This window comes from Neomonachus schauinslandi, chromosome 10 (assembly GCF_002201575.2).
Source record: "Neomonachus schauinslandi chromosome 10, ASM220157v2, whole genome shotgun sequence".
In the NCBI taxonomy this organism is placed as follows: Eukaryota; Metazoa; Chordata; class Mammalia; order Carnivora; family Phocidae; genus Neomonachus; species Neomonachus schauinslandi.
The window spans coordinates 6671088-6684926 of record NC_058412.1 but is presented as its reverse complement, the minus strand read 5'-3'; the positions used below and the strand labels follow the sequence as shown (position 1 = coordinate 6684926).

Sequence of the window (13839 nt, the reverse complement as noted above, 5' to 3'; positions counted from 1 at the left end):
ACCAGCAGCAAAGCACCAAGTCTTGGCTTCCTGTCTACAAAGATCCTTTCCCTGTCGAGTGCACTGCATGGGTGTGCAGAGGAAGGATGCTAAGGGCCAGCAGCTTCTCTGGTTGGACAGACCTTCAAGGTACTCTAACACAATCTGTGCTTATATGTGAATGTATGCCATCAGTGAAATCCAGATTTTGGGGATCCAGGCAACTCCGAGTATGGAAATTTGGGTATGGAAATTTAAGATTTCCAGGAGGGGACAAATGTTAAAGGTTTGGTATTCCTGAGTTTGAGCTTTGTGATCCTTCACCCAAGGCTGGTTTTATTTTATTTTATTTTTTTAAAGATTTTATTTATTTGTCAGAGAGAGAGTGCGCGTGTGCACAAGCTGGGGGAGCGGCAGGCAGAGGGAGAAGCAGGCTCCCCGCTGAGCAAGAAGCTGGATGCAGAATTTGATCCCAGGACCCCAGGATCATGATCTGAGCTATTAACTGACTGAGCCACCCAGGCGTCCCCCAAGGCTGGTTTTAAAACAAAACACACACACACACACACACACATCCCAAGTCCAATTACTTAGAGCTACATCTGGAACAGCTTTCTTCTTAACACCTCTCACTTTACCAGATGGCTTCATGTTAAAGTTTCTATTTCCACTCAGAAAACTCTACATTGTTACCCACTGCACAGTAATTACAAAGCAAACATGAGACATTTAAAAATATTTTCTGTCTCTCAAGTATTTACAGTAATTGAAACCACTATCCCCACAATCACCAGCCCAATCCCAGTGAGCTGAACCCTCCCATGCTGGGAAGGAGAGACTGTGATCCGAAATGTGCCCATGACTGACATGGGCCAGGAGCAGTCCCATCTTCAGTGGAAACCGACTGAGCCTTTCTTCATGTTCTTATGGCAAATGAAGCGATTGAATAAGGCTAGCGTGGGGTGCCTCTTTTCTCTCTCTTTCTACACCAAGGGACTGGTGTTTTAGGGAAATTCAGACACAGAGCTACAAGCAGACGGCTCTTGCAAATCACCAGGAAGATGAAGTCCGAAAACTGTGTTGCCGTAGTAAACGGTGACAAAGTGGGGAAAGCGTTTTGTTTTGTTTTGTTTTTAAAAAAGGGAAAGAAACACCTGTCGACGAAACCTGGCCTTGATGTCCTTCAATGAGCTTTCTTGAAAATAACATTCTGTAACCATTACGACATCACAGAAAAGGGACCAGGAAAAACTCGTTTGAAGAGGTCCACGGCATCACTGAAATTTAGACACCGAGCGTGAAAGCATCTGGCGTCGTAAGGAACCACAGCAACACAGGTTTAAGTGAATTCTTCCCTGGCTGAAGGTTTATTTAGAAAATACCTTCAAGCAATAAAAGCTCAATTTAAAATTAAGATCTCAAATTACCTACATTTAAAAAAAATGGAAACACTCACATTTTTGTTTCATAGTCCTTCCAAGCTTTATCAAAAGGCTTTTTCAGATCCTGTAAACAGAGAGGCATAAATTAAACAGAACCAATATTAACTTCTGGGCAAGACAACTTACTTATTTCTAGACTAGTCCTGAAAGGAGCATTAATTTCTGTAATAAATGATGTATACAATTCCATGAAAAATAAAGAACTTAGAGCTCAGGCTTTGAGTGCGACTAGCAGCTACGCCGCACGCACACAGAACGAGTAGAAAATCCCAGCACGCACGCACTGCCCAGCTACAGTGAGTAGGAACTCACGGCTCGTGGTGTGTGACCTATACTCCACCGAGAGAAACACCTCATCTGCAGGAGTTTTAGTACCTCTCTCTACAAAGAAAACCCAAACGATTCTGACCTTTTCAATGAATAGGAGAATGTCTCCTGAGAGATGTAACCCTGATTTGGGCCCAGCAAAAACGATGTCAAAGCCATTCACCCTCCTCTGAGGTCTCCTGATTCCACTCTTCTATCTAGAACTTAGGACCTGCTACACTCTGATAAAGCCTGGCTCAAAGCATACTGAGCCACTGGAAAATTCCATTCAGTGGTTCCCCCCATTTATGTTCCCTTTAACAGGGTTCTTTTGTAAGAAAGAACCTCCTTTGGGGGGCTTATTTTTTATTTTTTGGCTCTTCACTGGCCTTATTATGACAAGGCCGAAGCTCCTCGCCCAGCTCTAAGGCCTTCCATGAACTTGGAAGCCTCATCTCCCACTCCTGCACCTCCCCAGACTCGGGGCATCAAACCATACAAAAAGCCTCAAGAGCAGCACCCTGTCACGCTTCTCCCTACCTGCATGTGCGTCCCTCTGCCTCGTGTGCCCTGCCCTCCCATTCTGCGGGCTAACTTGAGTTGGCTGATGTGTTCTCTAGGACCCTGGTCCGGGACGACGAGGAATGTTCCTCAGTGTCCTAACGGCTCGCCAGGCCCAGTGCTCCCTGCCCCAACAGCCCTGGCATGCCCTGAAAGGAAATACTGAGAGGTCTCTGCAGAGGTCACGGAGATTGGCCAGCCTGGGCTTCCAGATGAGCCAGACGTGACTGGGAATCACGTGCAGATCCAATCAGAGAATTTGATCTAAGAACTGGGGCACAATCATCTGTCTTTCAGATCACACATCTGTTCGTGCCACCGACATGCAGAAGCGGCTACTGCTCGGCATCTGGTACAGATACCGCTCGAGCTGACTTCCTCACTCACATGTTCATGAAACAATTCACAGCAAGGCGCTTCCTGAACAGTGAACGTCCTTCGGAGGACAGAAAAAGAAAGTCCGTTCGAGCCTTACTGGTGCAGATTCTCCTGCCGGGAAACTACATCCTAGCAAGGACCCTTTGGCCAGTGGTCAGCCAGCGACACGCCGGCCAGAAAACCACACTTCCCTGCACAGGCTCCCCTGCTCAACCGACAGAGCGCGAAAACCATTCACAGGCTTCAAGAGAGCTGCTTCTTTCCCTTCCCACCCTCCTCCCCTTCCCACATTTACAGCACCAACAGGGTGGCCAGAAGGGCCTTGGGGCACTATCGGTAGGACTGAAAGGTGGTGCCAACGTAGCAGATCAAGGGAACCTGAGGCAGCAAGAAGCCATCATGCCATCCAGGAGGAAGGCATGTGTGTGCTGTGCCCCGACAGGCCAGCATGACCGTGACTCTACGTCCCCCAATGACTGTTCCCAGTGAGCTGGGTGGTCGACAGCTTACCCCTTTCACTCCTTTCAGGTCTCCTTTCAGCAAACTGTCCAGGGGGAAGGAGATGATGTTGTTCATATTCTGAATCTAAAAAGCAAACAAACAAAATTCTTATTCGATGTCTTTTTTTTTAAAGATTTTATTTATTTATTTGACTGAGAGAGAGATAGCAAGAGCCGGACACAAGCAGGGGGAGTGGAGAGGGAGAAGCAGGCTTCCTGCGGAGCAGGGAGCCTGATGCAGGACTCGATCCCAGGACCCTGGGATCATGACCTGAGCCGAAGGCAGACACTTAACCGACTGAGCCACCCAGGCGTCCCTCAATGTCCTTTTTAATCTGAAGTAAGGACAGCAAGATCTTAGAGAACACCTGGTAATAATTAACCTCCCCTGAAAACCTGGCCGGCACAAGCAGGACAGCCTTATTCATTCCTATGCTCCTTGTGGTGGTCGTACCTTGCCAATAAAAACATAACTCTCAGAAAGTCTGTATTTCTCTATTCTTCACAACAATAACAGCCTTCTATTAAACTACTTAGTTTGTGAGAAGATCATCATTATGACAAAGAAAAATTATTTCAAAACAATCACTGACAGAACCACTTTAAAGATACCGAATAGAATTCACAAACACACACTTCCTGCTCTCACTCACAGCTCCAATGTTCTGGGCTACGCTTCACTGAAGTCTCAGGGCGCACAGACCCCAATCTCCCCAGAAAAGCCCCCACAGGGGAACTCAGAATGAAGAAGAGAATCTCTTCTTCTTGGTGAATGTGTAGGAGCCAATGTTCAGAGAGAGGAAGAGAAATGAGTGTGTGTGTTGCATGTGTTGTGTGTGTGAGGTGTGGGGTGTATGTGGGACGTGTGGTGTGTGTGTGTGTGTTGCTGGAAAAGGAGAAAAATGAGAAAAGGGGGGGAGGGAGGTCTTGAGCTGCTCTGTTCTTCTCCCTGAAGCAAGAAGGCCAGGGACGGAGGCTTAGCACATTGTCACCACGGATTAACTTGACTAGAACCAAACCCTCCCGACACACACTCAGAGCACACTCACAGCAAGCACGGCTGCCCCTGCTGGCCTCAAATGTGGGAAGCTAAGACACCAAGCTTCAGTTGGGGACGGTTAGGTACTGGCTCCCTGTGTTCTGAGGCCCATGCAGTCCCTCCCCGGCAATCAGCTGAGGATCTACTTTCTCCTCGCCCCGGCTTAGCGTACCGCTGCCGTGAGTCAACACACATGCCAGCTGGCAATGCTGGGGCCTTCGGGCACATGTCACTTTGGGGTACACACACCTAGATTATGGGCCTATAAAAGAGGAGCGACAAGTAAGGACTCTGGAACCATGTGCATTTATTCTTACCACTGAGCAGAGGAAATTTTTAATTTTAGTAGAATTACCTTGAATAGGAAAACCAACTCTAGGCACAATTTTCCAGGCAACATGGGATCTGATTTTCATATACTATTTGGCATATGAAACCTCAAAATGGGAGAAACAAACGGACTAGAAAAATCCCTGCAGAGGCGTGTGACAACCCTGCACCCAGCCACCAACCGTGCCAAATACACAACCGACTCACGACCGTCCTTTCAGAAATGCCTTCTTTGGGTAACATTTGTCCGAGGCTTCCACAACTCAACGTTTGTCACGTACCTGGCAGCCCTCCAAGGCACACTGTAATCAGCAGGGACTTGCGAGGATTAGCCTGAAGAGTTAGATTTTAAACACCGAGAAGCGGAGTTTAAGGCGAGGTCTTCGGATGACTGGAAGGAACAGTAGCAAACAAAGGGCCGTGCTGGTGAATCATCTCTAATGCAAACACACCTGGCTTGCACTGTAAACCGAGGCAGGAGGGAATCCGAGGGCAGACTGCCACACGCCTGTCTCCTTCCACACCTCCACCCCCCGCCAGGACACCTGCTGGCAACTACGCGCCCAAGCCCGCTGCCACCGCAACCCCAGCCGGCTGCCTCCGGCAGGTCCCTCCCGCCGGGCTCCGCTCTGCTCCGCCTTGCGGACCAGTTGCTCACCCACGAACTCCCCACTTGCCATTCTTGCCGCCATGTTCCTGGATGGGTCTCTCTGCCCCTTTTCTGGACTGAGGCTCCTGGCCACCGGCCCCTGCTCTCTGCCTGACCCACCCCCTCCTCTGCAGCGCTGTCGGATTCATCTGGGGTGGTGTCCCTGATAAAGGTTAAACCGACTCCTGCCCTTGGGACCCTCCACGGTCCAACCCCCTTCGCACTTTTCATCTTTATATCTGGCCAAGTGGAAGTCCTTGCTGTTCTCTGCTTGTGCTCAGTCTGCTCTACCCCGCTGAGTGTCCTCCCAATTTCCTCCCCCAAAAGCCTTCCCATCCATCAGGCTTTCCCCAGATGCTACCTTCTCCATTAACATCCCCCCAGCTGCCAGGAGGAAATGATCCCTCCCTTCCAAATCCTCCAATATGTATATATTTTTAATTTCTTCAGGCACTTGACAGGTCCTACCCTGCTTCACCTCAGCAGTCTCACATCATACATCCTAAAGGACAGCTTTAAGTGCACTTCATTTTATATTCTCCGTGGCACCTAGCACAGGGCTTGGCCCAGAGCAGGTGCTTGAGAAACACGGACTGAGTAAATCAATATACTGAAGTATTTTTCTGAGCATCTAATACATAAGAGACAGACTCTAGAGATATATTGATACCTTTAAACTAAACGTCATAGAGCAAATGTATACGTGAATTCATTATTCTGTTCATCATGTATTTATTGAGCATGTATTTTATAGGCAGCAACTAGCTGGCTACAAAGATAAAAACACAATGCCTGCCATCTCAAGAGGAAGAATAAAGAAATACACACCAAGAATTGAACACAGAAAGTCTAAGACATAGCACATGCAGCGTATTTTACTCTGTACAGACACCAGTGGCTCCTTGTGGAGAGAGACAATGACCGGCTCTGGGCAGCCGGGAGGGCCAACCTGTGCTTGGGCAAGAGGGGCCTGTCCCAGTTACTGAGCCTCGTGACACTGCCCATCCATCCACACAGTCACAAAGAGCCATGGCTAAGAGTCAAAGGCACAGATCAATTTGCTCCCGAACGTTGCCTAGAGAGGAGCCAACACAGAGCCATCTTGGACGAGCAAGTGCAAGAAAGGGCAGCAAACACAGCCTGAAGGGGGAACATCAGAGCTGCCCAGGGTGGTCCCAAGGGCAGGAGTCGGTTTAACCTTTATCAAGGCACCAGCACAACTCAATCATACAGTGGGTGGGGGGGAAAAAAGAACAAGGTGCTTGCAGATTAAAAATCTTATTACTAGGGCGCCTGGGTGGCTCAGTTGGTTAAGCGACTGCCTTCGGCTCAGGTCATGATCCTGGAGTCCCTGGATCGAGTCCCGCATCGGGCTCCCTGCTCGGCAGGGAGTCTGCTTCTCCCTCTGGCCCTCCTCCCTCTCATGCTCTCTGTCTCTCATTCTTTCTGTCTCAAATAAATAAATAAATAAAATCTTTAAAAATCTTATTACTAGAAAGAAGTCTAGTGGGTTTGTTACAAGAGGCATGTTTAGTAAGTAGCAGCGTATGGATGGATGAGTGAGGAAAACAAGATTCTCTACAGCAGGGGGAAAGAACGCACAATTCGGTTTATAAATCTATTTTAAGACTATTTGTTATTTAATTCAAACAAGAAAGTAGGTACTGATAGACAGGTGTTACGTCCAGGAGAGGTAAACTAAGCTTTGGTATTTAGAGTGAAACAGTAAAGTCGGAAACCGACAGCTATCCATCAGGCTGGCTTGCTCTCAGTCTCGATGCCGTGGATGGGCCACAGCCTACTGTAACCAGGACAGGACACAGCCACGATGCCGTGGATGGGCCCACGGTCCACTGTGACCAGGACAGGACACAACCACTACAGCTGCCAGGGAGATGCACAGGGTCCTCAGGGAGTGACAGGGATGAAGCTGAAGAGGCACAGAGGGCTAGCAGACAAAGATGGACTAGACAGAACCTCAGTCCCCACGAACTCACCGTCTAATAGGAAAGATAAAGCCCACAATTAAGTAAGCAAACTGCCCTGTGAAAACTCCGAAGAGCCATAAATAAAGCACCATGGAATTTCTAAGAAAAGAAAATTTAAACTTTTAGTCTGGACACCAGGGAAATCTTTGCTGACTGGGGGTTATGTGAGATAGACCTTCAAAAGAGGGAGCATTTCGTCTTGCAAGATGGGGTGAAGCTATCCCGGGCAAAAGGAGCAGGGTGGGGAAGTCAGCAAAGGCCCACGGCAGCCACGTGAGCAGAGGGGCAGGGAAGACAATGCTGAGAAGTCCAGGTGCCAGATGGACCAAAGGGGTTCTGGCCTTCGTTCCAGGGGATTTTTCTTGCTGGAGTTGTTCAAATGTCTAAAATAAGAAACTATTACTTCTCTTGTCAGAAAATAATTAGCTTAATTATTACAAAGGAGACAGAAAGTAGATCAGTGGTTGCCTGGGGCTGGGGGTTAACTGTGAGAGGACATGAGGGACCTTACTGGGGGCAGAAACTGTCTCCAGGCTGATGTATGGTCACGGCTACACCACTTGGTAGAGTTACTAGAAATCACTGACTTATATACTTGAAATGGGTGAGATCTACGATATGTAAAATATACTTCAATAAAGCTGTTTTTTTAAAAAGAAATACACGATTACAAATACAAACAGAATCCCCATCAGTGGATACATTAATCCAGCTTCGTACTCCTGGACGTGAGCCTCTGCATTTACAGGCTCCGTGTACGCAAACCGCACAGCACAGAGGCAATTTGACTCAGGGTGAGCGTCTCAGGAAATGACTGCTCTCGTCTCTGCCTGGGCTGGAGAACGCAAGCACTGGAGCCCAGATGCTCTGTCTTGGCAAGAGTGCCCTGCGGTATGAAGGTCGGGCTCTGAATCTTTCTCTGACTGTGTGCTGGGGCAGCCCTGGAGCCCCAGGGCCACAGATGAACTGCCTTCTGTTCTGGCCAGCAGGGGTGAAAACCACAGCCAAAACTAGTACACATCCTTGTGCTCAGCAGTCTTGGCCTCAATTCATGAGCAATGAAATTTTTATGATCTATGGGAAGAATTAAATTATCCCTGGGTAATCCAACCAGAATACTTGCTCAGTGCCAAGCAAGTACTGTGCTTTCTCTTACACTCTTGATTTACTTTCAACACATATATTTTATAAAATGGCTTTTTGAAACACCAAGCATGATCTGATTATAAATTATGAAGCTCAATTGCTGCTGTTGACTATGGATCTAATACCAATAGCAAACAGACAATCTTTTTTTATTATTATTAAAGTTTTTATTTAAGTAATCTCTACATCCAACTTGGGCTCGAACTCATAACCCCGGGATCAAGAGTCGCATGTCTAGGCGCCCTGCAAACAGGCAATCTTGAAAGTAACAATCCTCCCTTCTCTCTCTTCCTATCTTCACTTGGAAAAGTCTGACAAGATGAATCAGTAAGTAGTCAAAAGTCTGTAATCTCACAAGGAGAAATAAAATGATTCAGTTGTAGGGCAGACCAGGCTAGCTAGCAGAGATCAAGAACAACCTGAGCATGCGATTGCCACTGACTGGTGAACGAACATGGACAAGGAGATGAGTGGAAGTTGGGGGAAGTCAGAGCCAGCCAACAGCCACCTTTCCATGCTGTTCTTCCTATTTTTTTTTTGTTGGGGGGCGGGATTCCTTAAAATTCCTTGTCCTTAGCTTTGTCACTTCCACACTCTGTAAAATCTTTCCACTTTCCCTCCTATGCTTCCTCAGCTCACAAGGGTACCATCTTGCCTGCTCCTTTAGCTCGGTCACTGGTGACCACCTGCTGCTGACCCAGCCAAGGCTCCATCTTGGTCCCACTGTACAACTCGCCTGGAAACCTCAGTGCTGCCTCCTCCTTGACTTAGGCAATGAGCAAGATGGCTCTGCCAAATGATCTTGCCCAAGAGGATCCATCTAGAAGCCTGAACCTAGACAGGATCTCCGATTTTTAAGAAGGAGCACAAGAAGAGAGAATCACAACCAGGAAAGTTGCTGGGCAGACTTCCTACGTCCAGGCCTGAATCTAGAAAACAATAGGTCTTCCCAGGCTCCCCTCCAAAATCCTTAATAGAGTCCAATTCTCTTTGGGGATAATCAGCTTGTCCTTAAAAGGCCAATGTATCGCTATATAAAACATGGCCAAAGAATCTCACTGAGACTTATCTGTGTCACATAAGTTTATTTTAATCTGCCTCATTCATGAGAAGCCTGAGGCAGACGACACTTTGAGATCTGTGGTGTTTTTCTTTTCTTTTTAACGTGAGCAAATGCTGTTCAATTACAGAATTAAATAAGTAAAAGCAAGGCTTCCAAGAATAACCAACCACAAGGAGGCCCAGCACCTCCTTGTCAGCGTGGAGGGTTGCAAAAAGACCTCAGACCTCACTGATTCAAATAAGGGCATAATTCTTCCCAGAGGTTTCAGTATTACTAAGCATAAGTATGTATGAAACAGTCATCACCTGCAGGAAACTTCAAGTTCTTTCCGGGAGCCAGAGCCTAAGACCCAGGAGGGCGTGTGGGCAGAGTAGCAGGTAAGGCCACACGCCTGTGCTGTCCAGCGTGCTAGGCCCTGGCTGCACACACCCACTCACATTCAAATGGATTACAATTAAATCAAGTTAAAGACCGAGTTCCTTAGCTGCACTAGCTATATTTCAGGTGCTCAAGAGCTACACGTGGCTAGTGGCTTATTATATGGGAGCAGATACCGACCATTTCCATCCATGCAAAAGTTCTATTGAACAGCACTGCCTTAACCCAATAGCTTAAACAAGTTTTAAGCAGCTTTATTAAGGTAAAATCAACATATAACATGTTACACACATTTTAAAGTGTACAATTTGGTAAGTCATGACATATATACACACACACACCCATCAAACCATCGCCAAAATCCAGATAGTGAACATACCCATCCCCCTAAAAGTTTCTTTGTGCCCCTTTTGCAATCCCCATCTCCCAGCTCCTCAGTCCCTGGGCAGCCACTGATCTACTTCTGTCACCAGAGAACAGTTTGCATTGCCCAGAACTGTACATATCTGGGATCACGTGACACGTACTTCTCTCTGTGGCTGCCTTCGTATCTGCTTTGAGAGTGAGCATTCCTACTTGGAGAGCCATCCGTGCTGGGGCATCAACCACTCCTGTTCCTCGCTGAGCACTGCTCCACGGTCTGGAGAGACTACAATCGGCTTGTCCTGACACCTGCTCAAAGACTTCGGAGTTATTTCCAGTTTGAGGGCTACTACAAATCTTACAAATAAAGGTGCTATGATGATTCGTGGGATGGGACTCTCAAATTGTGGTCAGAAGGCCCTCTGAGAAGGTGACATTTGAGCAGCGGAAAAAGGGAGCCACAGAGCCAGGGGAGAATCTGGTGGAAGAGCATTCCTGGCAGAGGGAACTTAACAAGAAGGCCCAAGGTAGCAGTTGCCTGGTGGATTCAAAGAAGTCTTCTATGTGCTTTCCAAAGACTGTTTATCTGAAAGAATGGGCACCCAGGCAAAGAGGTTTTTGGAGAAGCAGAAGGTATTAGGTAAAATGGCCTAAATCCCTAAATGGCACTGGGCCGTTTGACCTCATTTAACCCTTACAACTATTCTGAGAAGCAGGTGCTGTTATCCCCATTTTACAGATTCACAAAGCAAGAGAGGGCTAAGTTACCCACTTGGCCCCCAGATCCCACTAAGAAGCAGAGCTGAGCCGAGAGGCTGAAGGCAGAGCTTGTCCCAGCATTTCGCTGCCAGCGACGGACTCACACACGCCCCAAGACCGGAGCAGAAGGAGCTGGGAGGCTGAATACAGGCTTCCCTCTGAGGAGCTGCCTACGTCAGAGTCGCCTTCTAGTTCCTTGTTGCACAAGCGGTTCATCAGGAGAACCATCCGGGTCACTTTCGCTCCTGGGATCCATGAAGACACTTCTTCCCTGGCTGGGCGACGGTGCTGGCTGGGGTCTACCATCCCGCACCCACCCCCACGCGGGGCGCCGGCGAACACATGCTCCCAGGCCGCCTTCTTTGGCAGCAGAACCGCTCTGCTGGTTTGTATAATTAAAAAGGAGCGGGGAGCCCACGCTGATCTTGAGTTAAGTTTAACACAAACTGAGAGATCAAAACCAGCCAGTTGCCAAAAACGCACACTGGCGACTTTCACACCAGAGACACAACGGGATACAGCTCCTGGCTTCTGCCTTACCCACCGCGTCTCCGCCAGTCACACTGCTTGGATCTTTCAGGTTCTAAGTGGAGAGAAAATAGTGACCCTTCGCCCTCTTCTCCATTAGAGGCTAGGTGTTGAAACTGCACACTTCAGCCTACCTGCAGCCATGCTGAAAACCCGCAGACAGCCGACTCTGAGGCACTGGGGGAGCACCAGAACCATCCAGAATTCCACAATGTCTCCAGAAGCCCACGGGACATGAAAATGAAGCCATCGACCAAAAATGAAAGCACCTTTTCAAACGTCTTGCCTCCTAGAATCCGAGGCTGGGAGATACTTGCGGGCCTCAGTGAGGCCCAAGCATCACCGTCTCCGTGTCCCCGGGGGTAAGCCTCATCCAGCTGTCCTCTAACAGTAGCCAGCTCCTGCTGAGGTCAGCATCACGGGGAAACTTTGTAGAGGTGCACATGGTTAGGAACTCTGGGAAGGGGCCCAACCAAGTGTTCTAACAACCCTCCAGGTGCTGCCGCTGCCCCAAAGTTTGAGAACCACCATTCAGTAGGTGTGGCGGGGGGCCGTGATTTTTATTCTAACAAGTTCCAGGGACTGCACTTTGAGAACCTCTGCTCTAGCTGCTTCTCAAACTGTAGGTGCCTACCCATCCCCTAGGGATCTTATGAAGTGCAGATTCTGGTGCAGTAGGCCTAGAGAAGGGCCTGGGAGTCTACATCTCTAAGAAGCCCCAGATGATTCCACTTGAGTCAAGGCTAGGGCCTCTGGGGGCGGGGATGACACAATGTCCAAATGCTTTGTAAACTGGAATCTGGGATATGCAAGCACTGGTATGGTTTGCCAAGTTTTCGATTTTAGGGAATGACTGATTGATAGCTGAAAATTCCCAAAGAAAGGGGAATGTACGTGGAGAAGCTAGGACCTGGAATTTATCTACACAAATTGGCTGACGACTCCCCACGGAGGAGCAGGGGCCGGACTCCTGGCAGAGCACCTCACCGACAGGAGGAGACACGGGAAGCAGAGCTCTGACAGCTCACAGACCCCCTTCTGTACCATCCTCCAGCCACCAGCTCCGGCCCTTTGTCACTTTACCCTTTCCTCATCAACCTTGCCTGCTGTCTCCTCCACCTACAGCTTCTCCTCCTGCTACTGCAACTTGTCCCCTGCTTTTACCAGGCAGGAGAAAGGTCCCTATGGCCTCCTGATCACTGGGGCCGCTCATCTGGCTGTCTCTTCCTGCTCTGCGGCTGCCAGGACAGCTGACCCTCCGCCTTCATCCACATTTCCTACTCCCGTCTGTCCACACATTCTTAGATTTCACAAAAGCTTCTTTTAAAGTTCGAGGTCCCCTACATCATGGCGGTTGTCCCTTTTAATAGCCAACAATGGAGGAAACACAGGATGGTGAGAGAGAACAGAGACAAACCATGTTTGGAGCTCATTAACACTTCACATGATCAGTCCCTAACAGTGCGTCCTCCATGCATCTGACAAGTCACTACAGACATGTGCGAGGCACGTGTTCATAAACCTTGCCATCATGCCCATGTGCAGATGGACCCGAGGACACCTTGTGACGCCCCACAGGACTCCCCAGCCTCACCTCCACCCCAGGGACGCAAGGATCCAAGGTGGGGGCCGCACCCTCAGGGCTCTGTGGCATTCGCTATGGCCATCGGAGCACGCACTGTTTCTAATAAAAGCGTCTTTGTGCCCCTGCCCAGAGGGCAGCGCTCAGCACCTGGACAGTGCAAGAGCGGACCCGGTACCCAGCGGGCGATCCATCACCCCCCTCAGTTCAGCTCTCCTCCCTCTGGAGGCCTAGTTCCCACCCCCAGCTTTTCCCACGTTCTCTCACTTCTACAGGTCCGTGTACCGGGGGAAGACAATGAGGTAGTCCTGCCGTTCCAAAAGAAAAAAAAGGAAAGGAAAAGGAAAGAAACAGTATCAAAGTACATTCACAAATATTAGGTGTCTGTGCTATAACAAGATACAGGCTCTCACATTAGCTTTACTGCTTTTGTTGTTCTGGTCAGACTAAGGATGTGCTTTCATTTTTGGTCAGGGATTTGAGAGCGTAGGAAGCAGCTTACAGGGCTAAAGTCCTGTAAGTCTAAGACAAAGATTTTCCAACTGTGTATTAGGCCAGTTAAGAAGTCAGTGGGAAGGTTTCTAGGCATCCAGAGTAACCGTCAGTAGGCCTGTCCACAAACCCCATCCCCCCAGTTCTCTAGCCCTCCGCACTCAAAGCTCAGAGGTTTTTACTTTGCATACAAGTCTGTGAGCCAAGTCCTCCTGTGCTCCAGCTCCCGGCGCTGTGGAGCGAGAAACAGTGGAGGCAGACGCTGGCAGCAGTAAAAAACCAGCAATTACCAGGGACAAGAGTGTCAGGATACCAGCGCCTGGGTGGCTCAGTCATTAAGTGTCTGCCTTCTGCTC

General features: G+C 48.7%; 1 protein-coding gene across 5 annotated transcripts in view; it reads right to left on the bottom strand.

The window, feature by feature from the left end:
- The window catches only part of ASAP2 (ArfGAP with SH3 domain, ankyrin repeat and PH domain 2), a 111309-nt gene that overhangs the window by 72046 nt on the left and 25424 nt on the right, over positions 1–13839 (bottom strand). For all 5 annotated transcript variants that reach the window (XM_021697683.2, XM_044918623.1, XM_044918624.1 and 2 more), the window contains 2 exons: positions 3177–3251; positions 1436–1485 (listed from right to left, as the gene is read on the bottom strand). In XM_021697683.2, the coding sequence (XP_021553358.2) occupies positions 1436–1485; positions 3177–3251 (125 nt within the window). The remainder of the gene's footprint in view (positions 1–1435; positions 1486–3176; positions 3252–13839) is intronic.